Below are 25837 nucleotides of genomic sequence, written 5' to 3'. Positions count from 1 at the left end.
TCAGTCCATTACTTGTAACTCTTTCCTGGTGGTTTGGTAATTTCTATCAATGAGAAAGAAAAGCATCACCAATGAAAATTGTAAAAGTTTGATTCTCAAGCTTTTGAATTAATTGATTTCAGACGTGGCAGTGATAACTCATAACTTCATCATTTCTATTAGAGGGGTAATGTGGTAGTTCATTTTCTTAAATGGTCATTTAGTCCATGTTCCAAATGAACAAATAGTTACAATTACACTTGCATATCCTATTCCTATATCCCCATCAAATTTCTTTCCTTTATTTGCAGTTGCAAGAAAAAGTTTGTAAACCCAATTACTTGGTTTTCTGCATTAATTACTCATAAAATCTAGGTCACAATAATAGACAAACACAATCTGCTTAAACTAACTACATACAAATAATTGTACTTTTCATGTCTTTATTGAACACCTTGTTTAATCAATCACAGTCCAAACTGGAAGAAGTATGTGAACCCTTGTATTTAATAAGTTGTGGAATCTCCTTTAGCAGAAATAACTTCCAGCGTATGTTTCCTGTAGCTGCTGATCAGATTTGCACAACAGCAAAGAGGAATTTTAGACCATTCCTGATTCAGTTCATCAATATTTCTGGGATACCTTGCATGAACAATCCTCTTCAGGTTATGCCACAGCATCTCAATTGGTTTAAGGACTGAACTCTGTCTTGGCCATTCCAAAGCACGAATTTTCTTCTTTTTAAACCATTCTGTGGTTAATTTACTCTTGTGTTTCAGATCATTGTCTTGTTACATCATCCACCTTCTATTAAGCTTCAGGTGATGGACTGCTACACTTCTGTAAAATGTCTTGATACAGTTTTGAATTTATTGCTCTCTGAACGATTGCAAGCTGTCCAGGCCCTGAGGCAGCAAAGCAGCCCCAAACAATGAGGCTCCTTCCACCATACTTCACAGTTAGAATGAGGTTTTGGTATTCGTGTTCAGTGCCCTTTTCTCTCTAAACATAGCGGTGTGCATTTCTGCCAAAAAGTTCAACTTTTGTCTCATCTGTCCACAGAATATTGTCCCAGATGCATTATGGAACATCCATGTCATCTTTTGCAGAATTGAGACATGCAGCAACGTTTTTGTTTTAGAGAGCAGTGGTTTCCTCAATGGTGTCCTTCCATAAACACCATTCTTGTTCAGTGTTATAGTGGACACGTGAACAGAGACTTTAGCAAGTTCTAGATATCTCTGCAGGTCTTTTGTTGTTACCCTTGGGTTCTTTTTCACCTCCTTTAGCATTGCACATTATGCTCTTGATGTGATCTTTGCAGGACTCTCCTAGGGAGAGTAGCAACAGTACTGTTTCCTCCATTTGTAGACAATTTCTCTTACTGTGTACTGATGAACAGTCAGGTCTTTTAGAAATATTTTTGTAGTTTTTTCCAGCTTCATGCATCTCTCCAATTCTTCTAAGGTCCTCTGAAAGTTGTTTTGATTGAGGCCTGGTGCACATAAGCAGATCTTTCTTGAGTAGGCTCTGTCAGTAACCTGACTTTGGATTTTTTTTAAATATATGGTGGGGCACCTCTACAACCCACACCTCCAATCTCATCTCATTGATTGGAACACCGGACTCCAAATAGCTTTAGTAGAAGGCATTACCCCATAAGTTCACTTTTTTTTTTAACTTACACTGTGAATGTTTAAATGGTGTACTTAGTATTGACAAGAAGACGTACAATGTTTGTGTATTGTTTGTTTATGCAGATTGTATTTGTCTATTACTGAGACTTAGATGAAGATCAGACCACATTTTTTGAAAAATTAATGCAGAAAAACAGGTAATTGCAAAGGGTTCACAAACTTTTTCTTGCAACTGTACACAACAATGTATTGTGAATTGTGATTGGCTGTTTATCATGTAAGTGAATTTCATAGGCGATATCTTGTACCTAATTCTCATGATTCACTTGTGATTTTTTTTCTATCTACATTGTGCCTTGTTTTCGGGACTTTTAGTGCTTCTGTCATATTGTCTATTTGCTTGTGTTTTATGAAAAAAAAATCCATTTTAAAGATCTTCATATTGGTATTTTCTTTTTATCAGATAGTATCTTTTGCTTTTACCATAATACAAAATTCAGTGTTTCAATAAAATGTATTGGAGTACTTTGAAGTTTTATATAATTGTATTGTTATAACTCTTCTATATTCTGGAGAAAAATGTAATGTCCTGTTGCAAAGAACTGCTGGACATGACACAGAAAATGCTGGAAATACTTTACAGTTCTGATGGCATCTGTCCTTTCACATTGAAAACCTTTCAAAACTGGAAAATATTAGAGAAAATCAGTCTTAAAATGGAAACAAGCATTGGAGGGAAAGGTGAAAAAGAGATAGGAGAGATCAGATTATGATCATGTAAAGCGAAAGTAGGTGGCAATGGGACAAAAAAGAATAGCAACCTCAGTGTCCAAAGGCAAGGCAGTGAGAGCAATGGGAATACTGTCACCCACAGGTTCTATAAGAGCAAAATTATGCCATTTGGCCCATTGAATTTACCTTTTTATATTCCCTCTCAACCTCATTCTCCTGCCTTCACCCCAAAACCTTAGATGCTAATCAAGGTTATCTAAACCTTGATTAGCATCTAAAATACTAATCAAGAACATATCAACCTCCATTTTAAATATACCCAATGTCTTGCCTCCACAGCATTTGTGGCAATGAATTCCATAGACTCACCACCCTCAGGCTAAAGAAATTAATTCTCGCCAGTCAGAAAGAACAGTCTAACACAGTGCAGACCCTTCAGCTCACAATGTTGTTGTCAGTCTTTTAAACTACTCCAAGATCAATCTCACCCTTCCCTCCCAAATAGCCCTTAAATTTTCTTTTGTCCATATGTCTATCAGAAGTGCCTGCTTCTGCCACTGCCCCGGCATCATTCCACAAACCTGCTACTGTGTAATTTAAAACAAAAATACCTCTGACATTTCTCCTCCACCCCATAATTTCATCCAGTCACCTTAAAGTTATGCTCCCTTGTATTAGCTATTTCCGCCCTGAGGGAAATGTCTTTGACTGTCCATTCTATCTTTTCCTCTTATCTCTTATCAAGTCAACTCGCATCTTTCTCTTGAAAGAGAAGAGACCTAGATTGCTCGGCTTATCTTCATTAGCCATGCTTTCTAAAGCATCCTGTCAAATCTCCTCTATACCTTCTCTAAAGCTTCCACATCCTTGCTATAATGAGGCAATCAGAACTGAATGCAATACTCCAACGGTAGACCAATCAAAATTTTATGGAGTTGTAACATTACCTTGATACTCTTGAACTCAGCCCCCCCCCCCCACCAAACCAATAAAGGCCAAAATGCCATATAGATTCTAAACCATTTATCAACTTGTACTACAACTTTAGGATCTATGGATGTGAATCTCAACATTTCTTTGTGCCTCCATGTTGTTTAGGGTCCTGCCATTAACCTTGTATTCTGTCGTCAAGTTTGACCTGCCAAAGTGAATCACTTGACCCTTTACTAGACTGAACTCAATCTGCCACTTCTCAGCCCAGCTCTGCATTCTGTCAGTGTCCCATTATAAGCCACTTCAAACCTCTACTCTATCCACAACACCACCAACCTTTGTGTCATCCACATTCTATCAATATTGTGCTGTAACCTATGACAAGCTTCTAACACTAGGTATAACTCTATAAATATTCATGTCATCTGCAAACTTATGAACTCATTCTTCCACCTCCTCATTGAAGTCACTTATAAAATTCGTAAAGAGATGAAGTCCTCGAACAGAATTCTGCGGAAACCACTTGTCACCAACCTCCAGGCCATCTACTACCACCCTCTGCCTTCTGAATCCAGTCAGACATGTTTTCCCGGATCCCATGCTTCCTGACATTATGAATGAGCATAGCACTGGGAACTGTTATCAAATGACTTACTAAAATCCGTATAAACCACATCCACTGCTCTACCTTCATCAATATTTTGTCACATCCTCAAAAGATTCAGTTAGGCTCCTGAGGCTCAAGCTGCCCTTCACAAGGCCATATTGACTGTCTCAAATCAGATTCTGCTGAGGAGAAGTTATATCAAATACATAATGCAATAAACATACAAACAACAAAAGGGATATATACTGTCAAAGTCATATAAATGTAATATTGGGCTAAAATGAAACCTTCATGCCAGCTTAAGTTCCTTCCCTCGGGCAGGTCAGCCATTCTAGTTGGCTTCCCCACCCTCTTCTATCTATTAACCCTGACACTGCACTGTAAACACTTTAAACAACTTTTTACAGTGCTGTTGAGATTTGTAAATGTATGCTGTATTTATGCCCATACTTTAAGCTCTTAACTTTATTTTTATCATTGTTGATTTTTTTTTGTTGCATGTTGGATCCTGACCAACACACCATAGTAAATTCCTAATACATGTATGCTTTATTAGGTACAGGAATGAAACTGGGTGTGTTCTTCTGCCGTTGTAGCCCATGCACTTCAAGTTTTGACGTGTTATGTATTCAGAGATGCTTTTCTGCAAATCACTATTGTAATACGTGATTATTTGAGTTACTGTCACCTTCCTGTCAGCTTAAATCAGTGTGACCTTTCATTAACAAGGCTTTTCACCCACAGATTTGCTGCTCACTGGATTTTTCTTTTGTTTTTTGCCCCATTCTCTGTAAACTCTAGTGACTGTTACGTAATAAAATCTCAGGAATTCAGCGGTTAGATTCTCAAACCACCCTGTGTGGCATCAACAATCATTCCACTGCAGGTATGTGGCCAGGACAATGAAGTGGCCAGGAAAGATCATTGTGGATACCACCCACCATGCAAATTGCCTTTTCCAAAAGATCCCTTCTGGGAAACACTGTAGGATTATTAAAATGAAACTTAGATCACAACATTCTAACGTTTGCTGTGAACAACAACTGAATCTTGACCATGATATGCATTGAGTTATTACCTTCTGATTGGCTGATTAGATATTTGTAGTAATAAGCAGGTGTACCTAATAAAGTGGCCACTGAGTGTATATGGCAAATAGAGTTGATCATTCCTGTCTTTTGCCTCCCTCCCTTGAAGAGTGGAGTGACATTTGCAGGTTCTGCTTCAAGATGCACCATCCTTTCTTGGAAGTGTATTGCCATTCTTTTATAGTTGAAATGCTGGATCTCCTTACCCAACAGCATTGTTGGATCACCTGCAACACAAGAACAGCATTGGTTCAAGAAGTTGACTTACAGCATCTTCACTCGGAAGGGACAAAAAGATTGGCCTGTCAATAATGCCTAATCATAAAATACAATGACTAAGTAAAAATTGTTTTGAGCTTTTACTCCTAAATCATTCTACTCTTCTACGTTATCCAAAATGAACAAAATATTTCCTGGTACTTTAAATTTTTTTTTAACATGATGTGATTTTTGACTGTGTGCCCCTTACTACTCCTTTTCGGAAAAAATCTTGTCCAGATCTGTTAACCCCTTAGTTGCTGATTCATAGTTTAATTTCTTTTCAGGAAATGTCTCTGTTTTGTTTGTTTATTCAGTGTTTGTTACTTATTCTCATTCTTTTCCATATTTCTCTTTGGAAAAAGTCATGCTCTGCAACGTTGTTTTGATTTTTTTAACATGGTCGTAGTTACATTTTTGCACTTTGAAATTAAATATTATTTGGTGAAGTAGGGAAGTTTTCACCAAAGGTGGTTTAGTTTCAGTTCTGAATTTTCCCAGGGTGAAACCATTATTCTGTACTTTCTCTCCTTAGGGGGTTTCATTACATGATAGGATTTGGTATGGAAGGGAACACCCCACAAAATACAAATGAATTAAATTTGAGTTGAAATCAAATTTCAAATCAAATCAAATTGCAACTCAAATTTGAGTTGAAATAGGAGTTTAATTTAGTTACAAATGTTTGACAGAATAAAAGTTGCGGAACCTGTTAAGGTGATGGAATAGGAGAATTTGTGGATATAGCAATAAGGTGAGATTGGGGAAAATACTGTTAGACAGACCAGCAAGAGGATAGAAAAGTTTAATACAATTTCATTGTTAGAGATTTTCTTTTCCAAAGGTGAAGTTACAGGAAGCCATAGAATATGAAGACCTGGGAGAAATGAACTTAAAAAAGACTGTTGCACTAAATTTGAAGAAGGCTGACAGGTAAGGTTTTGATAAGGATTATAGGATTTTATGACCTAAATTAAATAGGCAATGCAAGAAAAATAGGCACCAAAACTAAAACTGACTTTTGTAATGTATGTGTTTTATATGTTCTTATATGTTTTTATGTGTTTTATTCTTTGGGAGGGGCCAGACAGATCCATAAGGCTATTCAGCCCATCGAGTCTGCTCTGCCATTCGATCATGGCTAATTTATTATCCTTCATAACCTTGCATTCTCCCCATAACCTTTGGTGCCCTTGCTAATCAAGAATCTATCAATCTCCACTTTAAATATACCCAATGACTTACCTCCACAGCTGTTTATGACAGTGGGTTTGGCTATGTTTTCTGTTCTTTTCAGTCACCAGAGGGCTTTTTTAACTTGCGTATGATCACCACTCTCTGTCTTAAGAAATTCCTCTTTGTCTCTATTAGAACATAGAACACTGAACATAGAACAGCATAGGACAGGCCCCTCGGCCCATGAAGTTGTGCCAGTTCTTTAAACTGCTCCAAGATCATTCCAACCTTTCCCACATAGCCCTCAATTTTTTTTCGTGTATCCTTTTCTATCTAAGAAATTCCTCCTCATCTCTAGTCTAAAGGTCATTCCAGCCTTGCACTATATTATGGTATTTCTAGTGTCTTTCTTTTACTTGGGACTTGATTGCTTATTTATGAAGCAAAGAACACAGTCTGTGTCCAGAATAAGAAATTGCTTGGAACAATACTCAAGGAACGCCTACTGAAAGTTATGGGAATGTAGACCATATTTTATTTCTTGATTAATGAAAGATTCAGCTTCTGCATGCACTGTTAGAAGACTGAATTTTGTTTACAAAATAAATGCTGTGGTTTTTGTGTGCTGGGGTGGGGGATAACACGGCAACTTCTGTGACTCCTTACTACATGAGTAAAATAACAATAAAATAATTCAAACCATGTTTAACAATTTTCAGAAATAATTGGCCAGTGGACATGGCTGTTATTTTCTTAGGCCATAAGATACAGGAGCAGAAATAGGCCATTCAGCCCATTGAGTCTTTTCTGCCATTCAATCATGGGCTGATCCACTTCATCCAGTCATCCCCACTCTTCTGCTTTCATCCCATACCCTTTAATGCCCTGGCTAATCAAGAACCTATCTGTCTCTGCCTTAAATACACCCAATGACTTGTCCTCCACAGCCGCTTGTGGCAAGAAATTCCACAGATTTACCACCTTCTGACTAAAGTAATTTCTTCACATCTCAGTTCCAAAAGGACGTCCTTCAATCCTGAAGTTGTTCTCTCTTGTCCTAGAATCCCCTACCATGGGAAATAACTTTGCCATATCTAATCTGTTCAGGTCTTTTAACATTTGGAATGTTTCTATAATATCCCCCCTCATTCTCCTGAACTCCAGGGAATACAGCCCAAGAGCTGCCAGACGTTCCTCGTACAGTAACCCTTTCAATCCTGGAATCATTCTCATGAATCTTCTCTGAACCCTCTCCAATGTCAGTACATCTAAAATAAGGAGTCCAAAACTGAAATGAATGCCAACATTGTATTCGCCTTCTTCACAACTGACTCAACCTGTAGGTTAACCTTTAGGGTATCTTGCACAAGGACTCTGAAGTCTCTTTGCATCTCTGCATTTTGAATTCTCTCTCCATCTAAATAATAGTCTGCCCGTTTATTTCTTCCACCAAAGTGCATGACCATACACTTTCCAACATTGTATTTCATTTGCCACTTCTTTGCCCATTCGCCTAAACTATCTAAGTCTTTCTGCAGGCTTTCTGTTTCCTCAAAACTACCTGCTCCTCCACCTACCTTTGTATCATCGGTAAATTTAGCCGCAAATTTCTTAATACCTAGTCCAAGTCATTGACATACATCGTAAAAGGTAACGGTCCCAACACTGACCCCTGTGCAACTACACTGGTAACTAGCAGCCAGTCAGAATAGGATCCCTTTATTCCCACTCTCTGTTTTCTGCCGATCAGCCAATGCTCCACCCACGCTAGTAACTTCCCTGTAATTCCGTGGGCTCTTGTTTTGCTAAGCAGCCTCATGTGCGGTACCTTGTCAAAGCCCTTCTGAAAATCCAAGTACACCACGTTTACTGCATCTCCTTTGTCTACCCAGCTTGTAATTTCCCCAAAGAATTGCAGTAGGTTTGTCAAGCAGGATCTTCCTTTCAGGAAACCATGCTGGCTTTGGCCTATCTTGTCATGAGCCTCCAGGTATGCCATAACCTCATCCCTAACAATCGATTCCAACAACTTGCCAACCGCTGATGTCAGGCTAACAGGTCTGTAGTTTCATTTCTGCTGCCTCTCACCCTTCTTAAATAGCAGAGTAACATTTGCAATTTTCGGTCTTCTTGCAGAGGTCTTCAGAATGATTTTTTGCTTTTTATTTTTTCCCCGGTTTTCTGCTCTTTTCAGTCACCGGGGGCCTTTGTAACTTCTGTATGATTCCAGCCTACTAGTATTCTTCCAGTTGATTGGCTCAGTCACAAATGTTTAGATTCTTGTAGTTTGAAGGCTGGGAGTATCTTAGGAACAAACTGACACTTGAAGCTAACATTTCAAACCAAAAAAATTGCTGGGGAGTAAAATCAGAATTCATGAGTTCTAATGTAGTTAGTTCATTTGTTTTAAATATTGTCTGTTCAGCCTAGCTGTAATCTACATAGATTGTGGTGACTGGGTGCAAATGCTCGATTCTTTTGACGTCAGCTGCTACAATTGCAAGTGAGGAACAGGCCAAAGAACTTAGAGAAAGAGAAATTGCTGAAATGTGGATCAACAGAAAAATGAGTTGAAGAGAACTGGAGAGCTTAATTTTGAGTTTTGTGCAAGGAATGGGTTATGTTTACTTTCCAGAGCATGCTACAGTGCAATTCATTATGTTATCTGCATCTGTCACTACTTCAGCAGATAATTTACCTTGTACACAAATTAATTCAATAGAATAATATGGTTAATTTTGCAAAATCTTTTAATGCCTATTAGACCTTGGAGATTTATGGAGTTTCTTCCCCCAAGCTATCAGACTCCTCAATACCCAAAGCCTGGACTGACACCTTGCCCTATTGTCCTGTTTATTATTTATTGTAATGCCTGCACTGCTTTTGTGCACTTTATGTAGTCCTGTGTAGGTCTGTAGTCTAGTGTAGCTTTCTCCTTGTTGTTTTTTACGTAGTTCAGTCTAGTTTTTGTACTGTGTCATGTAACACCATGGTCCTAAAAAACGTTGTCTCATTTTTACTGTGCACTGTACCAGCAGTTATGGTGGAAATGACAATAGAAGTGACTTGACTTGACTTGACTTGAAGAATAAATTCTTCTCAGGCTTCCAGGCAGTTAATTATACCACTGGATTAGACATACTCAGATATCATCCTGAAGAAGATGGCGGAGTTTGTCATCGAATTATTGGTTATAATCGGTAACTGTACCTGGTTGGAAGCCCAAGAAGAGTTTATTCATCATGTATACCAAGAAGGCATTAGATCCTTTTTTGCTTGGAGACTTAAATCCCATTTTTTGTTTCGCTGCCTTTGAATTCATTCATTCCCCCCTTTTTTCCCCTAAGAAATATGAGGATTACTGTTTAGAGTAATGAGACTATTGTTTGTAGAATGAAAATGGTAGGTCTCTCTTTTGGAAATTGTATAAGAAATGAATACTTTATTGATAAATTTAAGGTAACTGAATCTGCTCTGTGTACTTAGCAAACAGGAGGATCTGTTATTATTCTTGAAGTTTTTAAATTAATGTTATCCAAGCACTCAAATAGTAACTAATATCTCTGTTAAACAATACTGTTTGCAACCATGTAATACTAGATTGTTGTCTATTTCTTAGCTGCTATAATATGTATGCTATAGTAAAGATACTTACCTAGTTACACAGCCATACAGCCTTACAAATGTTTCACTGGAATGTTTGGAGATCAACTGTCAGTCTCTTGACACTTTGAAGTGATTCATTGAATTGTTTGGTGGGGGTAATGGAGATTATATGTTCTGATTACATTACTATATATTATGATTAAAATTGTTTTTTGAAAGAATAATTGAGCATTGTGAGCATTTTGTTATTGTTTATAGCGCTATGATATGTGAGCCTTTAAGAATTTATATTTATCTATTGGATCAAGGTGAAATACAATGAAACAAAAAGCTTGGCTAACAGAAAAGTTTTATTCTCATTTGCTCAAAATATCAATTTTTTTAATCCCTTTTTAGGTATTTTCATGGCCCTACACCTGTTCAGTCTCAGCACTATGCATCCAGCCAGGATATTATTAACTCAGTCCACTGTATTCGACAGGAAATGGCTAACTATAGCCCCAGACTTACTCAGGTATGATGTGAGTATAAAAAGCAGAAATGTGTGTGTCTGATCCTGTCATGATTACATGTGCATAGTTTCAAAAGGTACAGACAGAGCAGTAGAAACAATCTTTGTAAATGAAAGTTGTGAGAATGAATATCTCTTGCAGTAGGCAGACTACAATAATCTTTCATTTGATTGACATTGGAAAAAACTTGGAATGCTCAGATTTCTCGCATCTAAAGTTTTGACTTGCTATTCTATTTATTCATATTGATTAAGGTTAACTGCTGATTAAATTAGGTTAAATTAGGATTTTAAAATTCAAAGTGCTTAATTGATATTGTAGGTTAGTTCATATCAAAAAAAGGGACTAATAGGACAAGGGCAGCCTAAGTTTTTATTCAGCTGAATTTTATCTAAGGTTAATTAATGATTGGAGAACAATCAGGAGTACTTTTGCATAAACAAGTTTAAAGGTACTAAAGGCATTGACGTACTTATCAGCAGCAGATGAGCTGAGAACTGGTGATTGAGCAGTGTTATGTAGGTGGAGTAATACTTTTTGGAGATCAGATATGTAGTCTGAAGCTTACAGTCTGAATCTACATCAGGTGTGGCAAACAAAATCTAATTCAATCATGGACAATTTCCAGGAAGAGTGATAGAGTCAGTGACATGGGGTTTGTAATAGAGACCGAAGAAATTATTTCAGACTTCTCAGTATTAAGTTTGAGGGAATTTCTGCTTATTTCTGGATGTCAGACAAGCAAACAGATGTACTTGTTGAGGCCAGCTAGTGTACTAAAGATTTAATAAAACTACTTTCCTTTCATAATGAATGGTACTGTTGACAAGGCTGATAATCCTACATAAACAGCTTCTCAATTTGTCCTACCAGTTTCGGGTATACAAGTCATAAGGTCTGCATGTAAATCCTTTCCAGTTTTACCATTTACATAGTATTGCTTCTCCAAAATGCATTTGTTCACTTGTTACATTCTATCTGCTAGATACCTGGCTATTGTATTAGTCCAACAATGCCTTCTGAAGTTTTATGTTTCCTACTGATTTGATTTTTGAGTCCTTTGCAAACTTAACAATTATACTCTGCAACCCACATCTCTACATTGCAAATTGTTTGTTGTACAAAGTTTAAGGACACATCATTCATCCTTAATTGAGCATCAGCCCAGCTTTTTGTCTTTTAGATTACTTAATATCCTGTTATTACATATTTTAAGCCTGTGTACTTTAATTTTATTAAATCCCTTGAGTTATATTTTTCATGTAACTCTGGCTTTGGACTTCTTTCTTATTTCCCAACTTAAATTTGTTTTTTAAATACCTGACACTTTTCACTTCCTGTTAGTGCAACTGTTTATAATTTCGATCAGAAGACATTTCCTCATTTGTTATCCATTTGCCAGTTATGTTTTTGTACTCAAATGCTCCTTTTTTCATAATTTTTCTAAACTTAATACAGATTTTGCTGATGTACTCTTCCACTGAAACTGAACTAATTCTTGAACTGCCAAATTCTATTGACCAGAAAATTGAAAGTTCTTGATATCACATTAGAATTTGCTGTTCTTTGCTTTTTACCTAATGCTTTTTTTTATTTTAAAGCATTTAAATTGTTCATTCTTAATGGCCTAACATGAGAGCTATAGCTTCACTATTCTACAATCCTAACCCAATATTAATTGTTGCTTTAGGCCTATGTTCTTTTTGTCAAGTTTTGTTGTGCAATTTGTCTATTCTGATGCTCAGTGTAACCTTTTCCCATTCTATAATGTTTATTTTCCACTGCTGCAATTTACTTGAAATCTTCATGTAGACTGTTGGCCCAGCTGTTCTGAAATGTAATCCACCCAAAATGAGCAACTCGGTTCTGGTTATTGATCCCAGTACTGCAGGAACTAATAACTTCTCTTATCCTACGTCACTTCTCAACACGTGTTAATCTGTCTTATTGTACTGTACATCATTTGTGGCTTTAGAGCAAGAATTCATATCCTTTTTTATGCAATGGACCCCTAACATTGGGAGCTCTTGCTTTAGAGTAATTTATGATTGCTGCCCTTTCAATTCTTGCTCCGTATTTTCACTCAAACTCTGAAAGCTATCTGCTCTCTTGCGTCCTCAGTTATTGGTTTCCACTTAAACTACAAATTCTAGGATTTCCTCACCTTCAGTCCCACGTACCTCTTCCTTTCACCAGCAACTGTTTTCCACTGTATAATTGCCCTATGCCCTGGACCAGTAACTCTTGCTTGCATGATTATTCATGTTTGACTTGCATCATAGGCTTTATAAACATTGCTGCTAACAAGATTTTTTTCTTTCTACTCCTGAAAATTTCTTCCATTATAAAAGATTAACTTACTGTTTTGCTATAACTTTCAGCAGGTTAGTTTCCAGCTGGTATTTCGCAGTTTGGTTATATGTATGTAAAACTTGATGATGAATGTCTGCAAACTACCTATCATGGTGAAGCTTTGTGTCTTGTCATGCTTTTTCAGTGTCCTTCAGCACTCAAGAATAGGAAGCCTTTACTCCGTCCTAGCCTACATATATTTCCTTGACATTATAAGGCTGCTATTCTAACTCCATGAAGATTTTTTTCTTTAATTCACTTGGAGGTCATTTAGAAACTTCGCATTCATGCTTTTGCACTAGGTGTTCTGGATGATAGTATGAGCAAAAGCTAGAGGGGACTTCATTTTTATCTCACCAAAAAAATGAAACAGACTTTAAAGTTGAAGTTCAATCACTGACAGCCATATATTGTATGTCGTAGGTTCTGTCCAGCAGTGTGGCCAGCAGTGCAATAACTGACCTCTCACCTGGTGGAGTGCTTATGCAGGGAGGAACATCACAAGCTATAAACCGTAAGTGTTTGTCCACATACACATTAGTTAAAGGTTTAAGCAACTGTCAGTAATTGTATGACTATGGTACAATTCATCTCTGTTCCCACAGTGTTTATAAAACATAGTGATGCCTATCAACTGTTCACATCTTATGGGGGCTGCTGAGAAACAGTCCTCTAAAGTTCTGAACAGAAATATGCAGTAATGCATTGGATAAAATAGGAAAGTCCCAGGGTGCAGCTTTGTTCTGAGCTGATCTTTATTTGATTAACCATGAGTGGGGAGGTGTAATAGTTGAGAAGGGAAATGTCGAAATCATAAGTTGGAAGCATAAATTGGGAATAGATGTTCTCAGGGAAATGTACTGAAGAAATGTGGCAAATGGTCAGGGGATGTTTGTGTGGAGCTCTGCATAAGTACGTTCCAATGAGAGGGAAAAGATGATAGGATACAGGAATCGTGTACAAAGGCTGTTGTAAATCTAGTCAAGAAAAAAAGAGCTTATGAAAGGTTCAAAAATCTAGATAATGATTAAGATCTAGAAAATAACAAGACTAGCAGGAAGGAGCTTAAGAAAGAAATTAGGAGAGCCAGAAGGGGCCATGAGAAGGCCTTGGCGGACAGGATTAAGGAAAACCACAAGGCATTCTACAAATATTTGAAAAGCAAAAGGATAAGACGTGAGAGAATAGGACCAGTCATGTGTGACAGTGGAAAAGTGTGTATAGAACCAGCAGAGAAAGCAGAGGTACTTAATGAGTACTTTGCTTCAGTATTCACTATGGAAAAGGATCTTGGCGATTGTGGGGATGACTTACAGCAGACTGAAAAGCTTGAGCGTGTAGATATTATGAAACAGGGTGTGCTAGAGCTTTTGGACAGCATCAAGTTAGGTAAGTCACCAGAACCGGACAAGGTGTACCCCAGGCTACTGTGGGGGGCGAGGGAGGAGATTGCTGAGCCTTTGGCGATGATCTTTGCATCATCAATGGGGACAGGAGAGGTTCTGGATGATTGGAGGGTTGCAAATGCTGTTCCATTCCAGGAAGCCCCCAGGTTACGAATGAGTTCCGTTCCTAAGTCCGTCTTTAAGTCAGATTTGTATGCAAGTCGGAGCAGGTAATTTGGTATTATATTTGCATCAGTTAGTCAAACGTTTATCTTAGTATATAGTGTATATATACTAAGCATTCTATGCATATAAACACTTAAGAAATGTATTAATTTCAATAATTAAACCACTGTATTGCTTAGTAATAATTGTAGCTTTCATCAGGACAGGGCTTTTCATATGCTCCATTATTCTCACTTTATCCTTTAAAATTGTTCTAATCGTTGACCAACTGTAGCCTTACACTTCTGCAACGACTGATGGTGTTTCACCTCTTTCCGATCGCTTTATTATTTCCACTTTATTTTCAATCGTGATCGTTTTCCATCAACGGAACAGCAACACTGTGGATTCAGCAGCAGCCGTAGGCAGCAGGTCCTGAGCTCCCCCAGGTTCTAAAGTCCACCAACACTGAGACAGGTTAAATGGAACAAGTGGGGGTGATGCTGACTGGAAAAGTGGGGTTCAGAGGGTCAGGCTAAGAAAAATTTAAGCCAAATACAAAGATACACACTCAACACAGTGTTAACGACAATGTAATCTGACTTAAAATGGCAGACAGCGTTCTCCTTCCTTGAGCCGACGAATTTTTGATATAATAGGCTTTATGGCAGGCCGTTCGTAAGTATGAGTTGTCCGTAAGTTGGACGTTCGTAACTTGGGGACTGCCTGTATTCAATAAAGGGAGTAGAGAGAACCCAGGAAATTATAGACCAGTGAATCTTAATTCAGTGTTTGGTAAGTTGATGGCAGTCTGCAAGAGAACTGTGACTTAGGAGAAGATTTGTTTTCCAGCAAGACAATGACCCCAAGCATAAAGCCAAAGCTACACAGGAATGGTTTAAAACAACAAAGTTAATGTCCTGGAGTGGCCAAGTCAGAGTCCAGACCTCAATCCAATTGAGAATTTGTGTCTGGACTTGAAAAGGACTTTTCATTCACAATCCCTATGTAATCTCACAGAGCTTGAGCAGTTTTGTAAAGAAGAATAGGAAAAATTGCAGTGTCCAGATGTGCAAAGCTGAGAGAGACCTATCCACACAGACATAAGGCTGTAATTGCTGCCAAAGGGGGGGAGGTGAGTAATTATACAATTAATTATTTTGTGTTTAAAAATTGTAATACAGTTAAACCAATTTGCAGAAATTTGTTTTCACTTTGACACCCAAAGAGTCTTTTCTATTGATCGATGTCAAAAAAGCCAAATTAAATCTACTATGATTTAATGTTATAAAACTTGAAAACTTCGGGGGGAGGGGGGGTGGGGTTGATGGCAGACAGGCTGGCACCAGTGATGCATTGGGTAGTTTTGATTTCTCATTGTAGAGCCTCCCTGTCTGCTGCAGTGCGGATTCCTTGCCATGCAGTGACACAGCATGTTAGGATACTCCCTGCTGTGTATGATTATTGATGTACAGTGGAAAAATCTGGGGATAGCTACCATAAAAATCTAGCATATTCAAAGGGTTCAGAATTCTGGTGGAAGAAATTGACAATAAGAGTAATTGTAAGAAACCCAGTATGAATGTGTGGAGAAAGGAACACAGTGGGCTTTGGTGACTGATGGTAAATCATTAGAACTTGATGTAGTTTGAATTTTAATAGTTTGTAAACAAATGCAGAATCGAGGAAGGTTGGTGGGCTGTGGGCGAAACAACAGGTTTATGATTTGGCAGAAGATAAAAATGATTAGGCATGGTAGTCCAAGGCAAATGTGTGAAGTAATTGAATTGACTTTATTACTTACAACCTTCATCTACACGAGGAGTAAAAATCTTTACATGAGGGTGTAACAAGGATGTTAGATGAGGGTAAGCCAGTAGATGTTGTGTACCTAGATTTTCAGAAGGCATTCGATAAGGTGCCACATAGGAGATTGGTGAGTAAAATCAGAGCTCATGGCATTGGGGGCAGGGTTTCAACATGGATAGAAAACTGGTTGGCAGATAGAAAGCAAAGGGTAGCAGTGAATGGGTGTTTCTCAGACTGGCTGGAGGTGACTAGTGGAGTACCACAGGGCTCTGTATTGGGACCACAGCTCTTTACGATTTATGTCAATGATTTAGATGAGGGCATTGAAAACTATATCAGCAAGTTTGCTGACGATACTAAACTGGGTGGCAGTGTGACATGCGAAGAGGACGTTAGGAGAATACAGGGAGACTTGGATAGGCTGAGTGAGTGGGCAGATACTTGGCAGATGTCATTCAATGTGAATAAATGTGAAGTTATCCACTTTGGAAGCTGGAACAAGAGGGCAGAGTATTGTCTGAACGGTGTCGAGTTAGGTAAGGGAGAAATGCAAAGAGACCTAGGAGTCCTAGTTCACCAGTCAATGAAGGTGAATGAGCAAGTGCAACAGGTAGTGAAGAGGGCAAATGGAATGTTGGCCTTTGTTACAAGGGGAATTGAATACAAGAGCAAGGATGTTCTTTTGCATTTGTACAGGGCCCTGGTGAGACCACACCTGGAATATTGTGTACAGTTTTGGTCTCCAGGTTTAAGGAAGGACATTCTGGCAATTGAGGAAGTGCAGCGTAGATTCACTAGGTTGATTCCTGGGATGGCAGGGCTGTCTTACGCAGAGAGATTGGAGAGATTGGGCTTGTACACGCTGGAATTGAGGAGATTGAGAGGGGATCTGATTGAAACGTTTAAGATAATTAAAGGATTTGATAGGATTGAGGCAGGAAATATGTTCCAGATGTTGGGAGAGTTCAGTACCAGAGGGCATGGATTGAGAATAAGAGGTCAGTTATTTAAAACAGAGTTGAGGAAGAGCTTCTTCTCCCAGAGAGTTGTGGAGGTGTGGAATGCACTGCCTCGGAAGACGGTGGAGGCCAATTCTCTGGATGCTTTCAAGAAGGAGCTGGATAGATATCTGATGGATAGGGGAATCAAGGGATATGGGGACAAGGCAGGGACTGGGTATTGATAGTGAATGATCAGCCATGATCTCAGAATGGCGGTGCAGACTCGAGGGGCTGAATGGTCTACTTCTGCACCTATTGTCTATTGTCTATTGTCTGTCTCCGTCTAAATGTGCAATGTACAATTTATAGTAATTTATAATAAATAGTATTTACAACAGGACAATCAATATAACATAGAAATACAATTGTATCAGCATGAATTAGTCAGTCTGAAGGCCTGGTGGAAGAAGCTGTCCTGGAGCCTGTTGGCCCTGGCTCTTATGTTGCGATGTTGTTTCCTGGATGGTAGCAGCTGGAACAGTTTGTGATTGGGGTGACCTTGGGCCCTTTTACACACCTTTGTAAATGTCCTGAACAATGGGAAGTTGTGCTGGGTTGTCCGCAGCACTCTCTGCAAAGTCCTGCGATTGAGGGAAGTACAGTTCCCGTACCAGGCAGTGATGCAGCCAGCCAGGATGCTCTCAATTGTGCCCCTGTAGAGACCACAGAAAAACAAAGTATTAGTCCAGGGAAGTGCAAGTGGAAGCTGCATTTGCATTATTAATTCCTACTGTTGAAAACATGAAATTGTTAAATTGTGTTGCAGTCTGTTGACAATTGTCTAAACAGAAGATAAGGCGATGTTCCTTGGGGAAAAGAAATAAATAAACATTAAATATTAAGAACATGAGATGAAAAATCAACGACATTTCATCTCATGTTCTTGATATTTATTGCTTATTTATTGTAACTTTTTTCACTTTTGTAATGGCACAGTTGTCTTTTGCATTTTTTTTTGTCTGTCTTGTTGGGTGCAGTCTTTCATTGATTCTATTGTGTTTCTTGTATTTGCTATGTCTGCCCACAAGAAAACAAATTTCAGGGTTGTATACGGTAACATATGTACTTTGACAATAAATTTACGTTGACTTTGTATCTCAGGGTTGTATATGGTAACATATATGTATTTTGAAATTGAATTTACTTTGACAATTGGCTTGTTAACCTCGCTGAAAAAGTATAGGAAGTAGAGATAAGACTGGAGTGGAGAACTAAAGTACTAGGGAAAAAAAGGCACAACCAAAACGCTGGAAAAAGTGTTAAACGCACAAAATGCTGGAGGAACTTCTATGGAAGTGAATAAACAGTCGATCTTTCAGGCCAAGACCCTTCATCAGGACTGGAGGCAGCTTTGCTTTGCCTGGTCTTAATATTTTCAGCTTACTTGCTTTATTCTTTGGATTTTGTATGTGTTTTATTTATCATGTACAATCATTATAAATCATTAGACATTCAAATCAATTATTTCATAGTTTCTGTATTCCCTTTCTTTATGCACATTGCTTGATCAAGTGTTTTTATTAATTTTCAGTTTATATTTGGAATTTGTGACATTTGTAGATTTATATATTTAAAAAAAAATGTAGTTAAGATTGGAAGATCTTATTAGGTAGCAAGGAACTTCATTCTTGAAGCAGTACATGAGGAAGTACCAGGCTAAAGGGGAGTTTGATAATAAAGAAAGCAGTTGCAACTGCAGAATACTGTGCGTCAGCGAAATAAGTATAATGATTGGAATGGGCCATTTTGGGATAGATTATTATAAATCCCAAATGCAAATAATTTGTCTCACAAAGTCAGGAATGCCTGAGTGATTAATCTTCATTAATTGCTGGTTAAGTTGTAGTAATGCTGTATTATTTTGTTGGATAAAATATCACAATTGCTTGCCTTAGTAATTCAACCCTTACTGTCTAAAAATTTCCTCTAAAATTGATCAAATCTAGAATGAACATAATCCTGCATATGTTCATTATATCAAGATAACTACATTTTAAATCAGTCATAGTAATCTGTATTCATTACTGATTGTAAGAAAAATACAGTTAAAAGACCTTAAATCATGAAGTCGGCTTTGAAACTAACCTTCCTACTCCTACACTAGATTAACTTGATTAAAAGTTGTATTTATTTTAAAATGTGTGAGTTCTGTTATGAATAAGAATTTAAGCATCAATAATGTATATTAATAATAATAATAATAATAATGAGAAACATTCCCAAGTGTCTGGGTATAATTTGCCGTTATTTTATTTATCAGTCACAGGCTTCTAACAGAAAGGATAAGGGTCCTGAAAGTAGGCAGGAATATTTTTTATGGTCAGTGAGCTGCATTATTGGTTGGCTCCGTTGTTAGATTACTGTAGCCACTAGGAAATTCTAGAATGACTGCAAAACAAGGCTGAATCATAGGAATTGGATTTCCAGAACAGAGCTGAGGTACAAAAAGGTAAAACTCTGCACCTTAATGGTATTTTTCTTCTGAAATTGAGCCCCTCTCCTACAATACTACTTGTCGTATTTCAAACTGACTATGGTTAAGTGGCCTTTAATTTCTGCTTTCTTATTTTTTTTTTGGCAGAGATGGTGCCAAGTGATATCCAGATGGAACTCAAACACTTATATGTGGCTGTAGCTGAGTTACTGAGGCATTTCTGGTCTTGTTTTCCTGTCAATACACCATTCCTTGAGGAGAAGGTAAGGAACTGGTGCCTGCTCAGATTCTTCCGTCATTAGAAGAGCTAAGGCCTGTCATGCTTTATCTATACATCATCTGGAGTATTTAACATAATTGGAGCATCTTTCTAAACCAAGAATGACAAAATCAATCTCAAATTTCACATAGGCTCTCAAGATTAATTTAGAATGTAATACTTAAAACTGTGTTTTCAGTTTTATTATGACAAAATATTTCATGATTCAAAGGAGGACCTTATTATTTTTGTATTCCACTTTCTTTTATTGCACTTTTTCAGATACTGAACTCTACACATACAGTGGGTTCCATTTAAGTGGGCTGTTGGATAATCGTTGCAGCCACTACTGGGACAACTGTAACAAAACACTAATTGAGAAAATAGCCAGGATTTCAATTGTTTATTTTGCAAACTATGCCTCTTAATTGGGGAAGGAAACTTTTGCCCAACAGGTTCCAACTAGCATTAATTCTGGGCCCTTGTGTGGCCATTGGACACAACATCATGCTTCAAGCGAACTGTTTTTAATTAACATTAATTGCATGCACTTAAACCAAGAATGACAAAATCAAGCTCAAATTTTATACAGGCTCTCAAGATTAATTTAGAAAGTAATACTTAAAACTATGACCTTTCAGAGACAGCAACCTCATCTTCCTGACTTTTTTTTAGGCAGGAACTTGGGTATGTAAAATGGGAACAGATGTACTCAGGTCAATGCACAACATGGAAATGTGGAGAATGTTGAGGGAACACAGTAGATTTTGTTAATTTGGACAAATCTGAACCAATACATTTGGGCCCAGTTAAGTGGCTGCCCCAATTAATGGAGGTTTCATGGAAATAGCTGAATAGGTATAAATCTACTGTTTAACTGAGTGACAACGTATTATCTAGAGTATGCTGCCATGTTCTTTTGATTGACTGTAAATGAACAAAATGAGAGCAGGCATTCTGTGCAGGTAATGGACTCTCTTCACAGAACATTTTCAACAATTGCATCCTCTAAATCTTCTTTTTCATTGTAATATTCAAGATGATTTTGGACTCTTTCAAATTCTTTGTAGCTCCTAACTTGTTGAAATAGTGAAATGGTTTCATTTTCACTCCTGGCCATTTCCAGCAGAAAGCAAAACAGCTTTGAATTGTCTTACTGCTCATTTCTCACCAGCTATCAGCGGCAAAAAATGCTGATTATTGAATACAACACAAGCAAATGATGCTATTTAAAAACTGTTTGGCAACAGTCTCCTGCCCTAATTAACTGGCATAATATCGCAAATAAACAAAGGGAATCCTGGCTATTTCTTCTATTAGTTTTTGTTCTTTAAGAGTTGTCCCAAATAAGCTGCTGCCCCGGTTAACCAGTGGTCCAAATGAACTGGAACCTATTGTACTTGTATGGGGTTCTGGATAGGTTTGTCCCATTGAAGCAGAGAATGGATGGTAAGGTGAAGGAACCGTGACTGATAAGAAATGTGGAACATCTAGTCAAGAAGAAGAAAAAGCTTACTTAATGTTTAGGAAGCAAGGATTAGACAGGCTGTAGAGAGTTTGAAGGTAGTCAGGAAGGAACTTAAGAATGGAAAGAGCTAGAAAGGGGCATGAGAAGACCTTGGTAGGTAGGATTAAGGAAAACCCTTAGACAGTCAATGCCTATGTTAAAAACAGGAGGAGGACTAGAGTGAGAGTAGGACTAATGAAGCATAGAAGAGGAAACGTGCCTGGAATTGGAGAAGGTAGGTGAGGTCCTTCATTATTCACTAGTGAGAGGGGGTTTGTGAGTACAGCAATAAACAGGTTGGTATACTAGAACAAGTTGGCACTAAAAAGGGGAATATGGTGGAACTTCTGAAAAATAATAGGATAGATACTGTGTGCCCCCAGGGCCGGACGGGATATTCACCGGGTTACTACAGGAAATGAGGGAAGACATGGCTGCGCCTTTGGTGATAATCTTTGATTCCTCACTGGCTACAGGGGTAGCCAGATGATTCCAGAGGGTGGCAAATGGCCTTCCTTTGTTCAAGAAAGGGAGTAGCAATAAGCCTGGGAATTAGACACCAGAGCAACACACACAAAAGGCCAGAGTAGGACATTGAGGAATAGTGGGAAAATGACCAGAAATTGGAGAAATCAATGTTCTTGCCATCAGGTTGGTGGCTACCCAGTTGGACTATGAGGTGTGGCTCCTCCAGCCTGAGAGTGGCAGTAGAGGGGACTATGGACCAACATATGGGAATTCGAATTAAAATGGATGGCCAGTGGTAAATCCTGCTTTTTGCAGGTGGACTGAAGATGCTTGATGAAGTGAGCTCCCAGTCTACTTCGGGCCTCATCGTTGTAGAGGAGGCTGCATTGGGAGCATCAGATGCAATAGATGACCCCAACAGATTTGCAGGTAAAGTTTTGCCACACCTAGGACTGTTTGGGGTCCTGAATGTAGGTGAGAGAAGAGATGAATAGGTAGATGCAGCACTTCTGCTTGCAGGGATAAGTACAGACAGGGGATTAGTGGGGAGGGACAAATGGACAAGGGAATCACAGAAAGAACAATCCTTGTGAGGGTGAGAAGATGAAAATGTGTTTGGTAGTAGGGTCCCACCGAAGGTGGCGGAAGTTGTGGAGAATGCTGTGTTGGATGCAGAAGCTCATGGGTGGTAAGTGGGAACAAGAGGAACTCTATCCCTGTCAAGGTGGTAGGAAGATGGGTTGAGGCTAATGTCCAGGAAATAGAAGAGGTGTAGGTGAGGGCGTCAGCAATACTGGAGGCAGGGAAACCCTGTTTGAAGAAGGACAACATCTGTAACGTACTAGAAATGAAAGCCTTATCCTGAGAACAGATGCGGTGGAGATGAAGGAACTGAGAAAAAGGAATGATATTTTTACAGGATTGGAAAGAGGTATAGTCCAAGATAGCTGTGGGAGTTGGTTGTTTTATAAAACATAGCGATAGGCAAATTCTCTCTAGAGATGGAGCCAGTGTCAGAAATGGACCATGTGAATTTAAGGGCAGGGTGGAAGTTTGAGGCAAGGTTGATGAAATTGAAAACATCGGCATGGGTGCATGAAGCAGCACCAATACAGTTGTAAATGTAGCACAGAAGGGGTTGGGAAGTGTTACTAGGGAACACATAGCAGGCATAGCTGGGACCCAGGAGGGTGACCATGGCTACATCTTGAGTTTGGAGTAAATGAGAAGTCAACAGAGAAATGGTTGAGTGAATTATAGACCAGTCAATCTTACTACAGTGGTGGGTAACATTATTGGAGAAGGTTTTTAAAGACCAGATATACAACCATTTAGAAAAACATAGCCTAATAGTCGGCATGACTATTCGAGGGGCAGGTCACGAGTCTGATTGAAGTCATTGAGGATGTGGCAAAACACATCGAATGTAGAGCAGTGGTTACAGTGTATATTGATTTTAGAAAGGCAATTGATAAGGTACCATGTGGTAGGCCTTTTCAGAAAGTCGGGGGGGGTATGGGATCCAGGGAAACTTGACTGTGTGGATTGAGAATTGGCTAGCCCATAGAAGGGGGAGGGTAGTTGCAGACAGGGCATATTGTGCCTGGAGGTTGGTGACCAGTGGTGTTCCACGGGGATCTTTTCTGGGACCCCTGCTCTTTCTGATTTTTATAAATAACTTCAATGAGGAAGTGGAAGGATGGGTTAGTAAGTTAGCAGGTGATACAAAAGGTTGGTGGTTTTGTGGCTAGTGTAGAAGGTTGTTGTATGTTTTAGCATGGCATTGATAGGATGTAGGGCTGGACTGAGAAGTGATGATGAAGTCTGACCTAGAAAAGTCTGAAGTGAGTCACTTCAGAAGGTCAAATTTGAAGGCAAAGTACAGGATTAATGGCAGGATTCTTAGCAGTGTGAAGGAACAAAGAAATCCTAGGATCCACGTTCCTCAAAGTTGCCACGGAAGTTGATAGCGTTGTTAAAGAAGGTGTATGCTGTATTGGCCTTCTTTAGTTGGAAGATTGAATTAAAGAAACATGAGGTAATGTTGCAGCTCTATAAAGCCCTGTTTAGACCACACTTGGGAGTATTGTTATCAGTTCTGGTCACCTCTTTTTTTTTAATTGATTTTTTAAATGCATTTTCTACAACACTACAAAAAAAACCCCCAAGAATGAAATAGGAAATTAATACAGTGCAAGATAAACATACAATGGTAATATAATACAGAATATAATAATTGAAAAAGCACCCAAATTGAAGATGTGTAAAGTTAGTATCCACCCCCACCCCCGCAAGAAAAAAAAACTCCAGACCAACCAGAGCAAAATGTAGGAAATATAAATCAGAACATTTAAACCCCCAAAACTGTAAATACAATTAAAAACAGAAGATAATAATGCCTACTACCAAAAAAAAAGCTGAAAGCAAGGGACTGAAAAAGAAACTTAGTCAAAAGGAAAGTTATGAAAATACTCAATAAAAGGTGCCTAGACCTTATGAAACTTTATGTCCGAATTAAGAATTGAGTAATGAATTTTTTCAAGATCTAAACAGGACATAATATTGTTAAGCCATTGAGCATGCATAAGTGGGGCAACATCTCTCCATCTAAGAAGAATTAAACGTCTAGCTAGGAGAGAAGCAAAAGATAATATTCGACGTTTAGTCAAACTCAAACGTATATCTGTCTCAACCAAGAAACCAAAAAGAGCAATTAAAGGGTTAGGTTCTAAGTGGCGATTTGGAATACAGGATAAAGTTAAGAAAACATCCCTCCAAAATTTCTCTAGACTAAGACAGGTCCAGTACATATGAATGATAGAAGCCTCGCCACTTTTGCATTTTTCACAAAGAGGACTAATATTAGGATAAAATCAAGATAATTTAGATTTGGACATGAGTATTTCTTGAATTAAAGTCTTTTTTGCGAATTTAGTCCTTGACTGCTGAGAACCTAAGGGTTTTAGTTGGTCTCACCTTGGACTTAATGTGATTTTCTTAAATAGCTAATTTAATTTAATGTTTTCCTGTGGACTTAGATTTCATTTGTGTAATTTAGTTTACTTTTGAATAACTTTAACTATAGAGAACTGCAACTGGTCTTTATTTGGGAGGCTTAGAGTTTTTTATTGAAGGTCTCCCTGTCAATTTACTGTATAAGACCTGCCTTTTTGGAGCTCTAGAGAGCATTCAGAGGAGCTTTACCAGGATGCTACCGGAATTAGTGAGCATGTCTTAAGAGGATATTTTGAGCAAGCTAGTGCTTTTTTCTTTGGAGAGAAGGAGGATGAGAGGTGACTTGATGGATGAGGAAAAAGATAATAAAATGCATAGATTGAGTAGCTAATATGAGGGAGTGTAATTTTAAGGTGACTGAAGGAAAGTACAGGGGGGTATGTGCCAGGGGTGCTGGTAGAGGCAGTTATAATAGGAACACTAATAGGAACACTTACGAGACTCTGAGATAGGCACATGGAAGATAGAAAATTGCAGCTCTATATGGGAGGGAAGGGTTCAGGGGTTCCCAACCCTGAATCCTTGCTCAATGGTATTGGTCCATGGCATATGAAGGGCTGGGAACCCCTGGTAGATTGATCCTAGAATAGATTAAAAGTTTGATATAACATTGTGGTCTATAGAGCCTGTACAGAGCTGTAATGCTCTAAGTGGTACAGATGTTATTTGTGATGCTGATGACCTGTGAGCCTTACCCATTAATATTGAATGACAATATTTGACAACGGAGTAATTACCAGCAGAGTTCAATTCTGTAGTTTCACAATAAATTTCCTTAAGTTCAAAGTAAATTTATAATCAAAGTACAAACATTTGTACATACATGCCACCATATACAACCCTGAGATTCATGTTCTTGTGGGCGTACAAAAAGAAATAAATAATAATAAATAGACAATAGACAATAAATGCAG

The 25837-nt window shown here is 38.3% G+C and overlaps 1 protein-coding gene across 2 annotated transcripts in view; it reads left to right on the top strand.

Moving 5' to 3' along the window:
• The window catches only part of gtf2h1 (general transcription factor IIH, polypeptide 1), an 87893-nt gene that overhangs the window by 32198 nt on the left and 29858 nt on the right, over window positions 1–25837 (top strand). For both annotated transcript variants that reach the window (XM_059975589.1, XM_059975588.1), the window contains 4 exons: window positions 6079–6167; window positions 10413–10530; window positions 13304–13394; window positions 19822–19937. In XM_059975589.1, coding sequence (XP_059831572.1) covers window positions 6079–6167; window positions 10413–10530; window positions 13304–13394; window positions 19822–19937 — 414 coding nt within the window. The remainder of the gene's footprint in view (window positions 1–6078; window positions 6168–10412; window positions 10531–13303; window positions 13395–19821; window positions 19938–25837) is intronic.

The sequence above is a fragment of the Hypanus sabinus genome, chromosome 7 (assembly GCF_030144855.1).
Source record: "Hypanus sabinus isolate sHypSab1 chromosome 7, sHypSab1.hap1, whole genome shotgun sequence".
NCBI classification, from domain to species: Eukaryota; Metazoa; Chordata; class Chondrichthyes; order Myliobatiformes; family Dasyatidae; genus Hypanus; species Hypanus sabinus.
The sequence above is the reverse complement of the archived record's forward strand: the minus strand, read 5'-3'. Positions and strand labels throughout refer to the sequence as shown.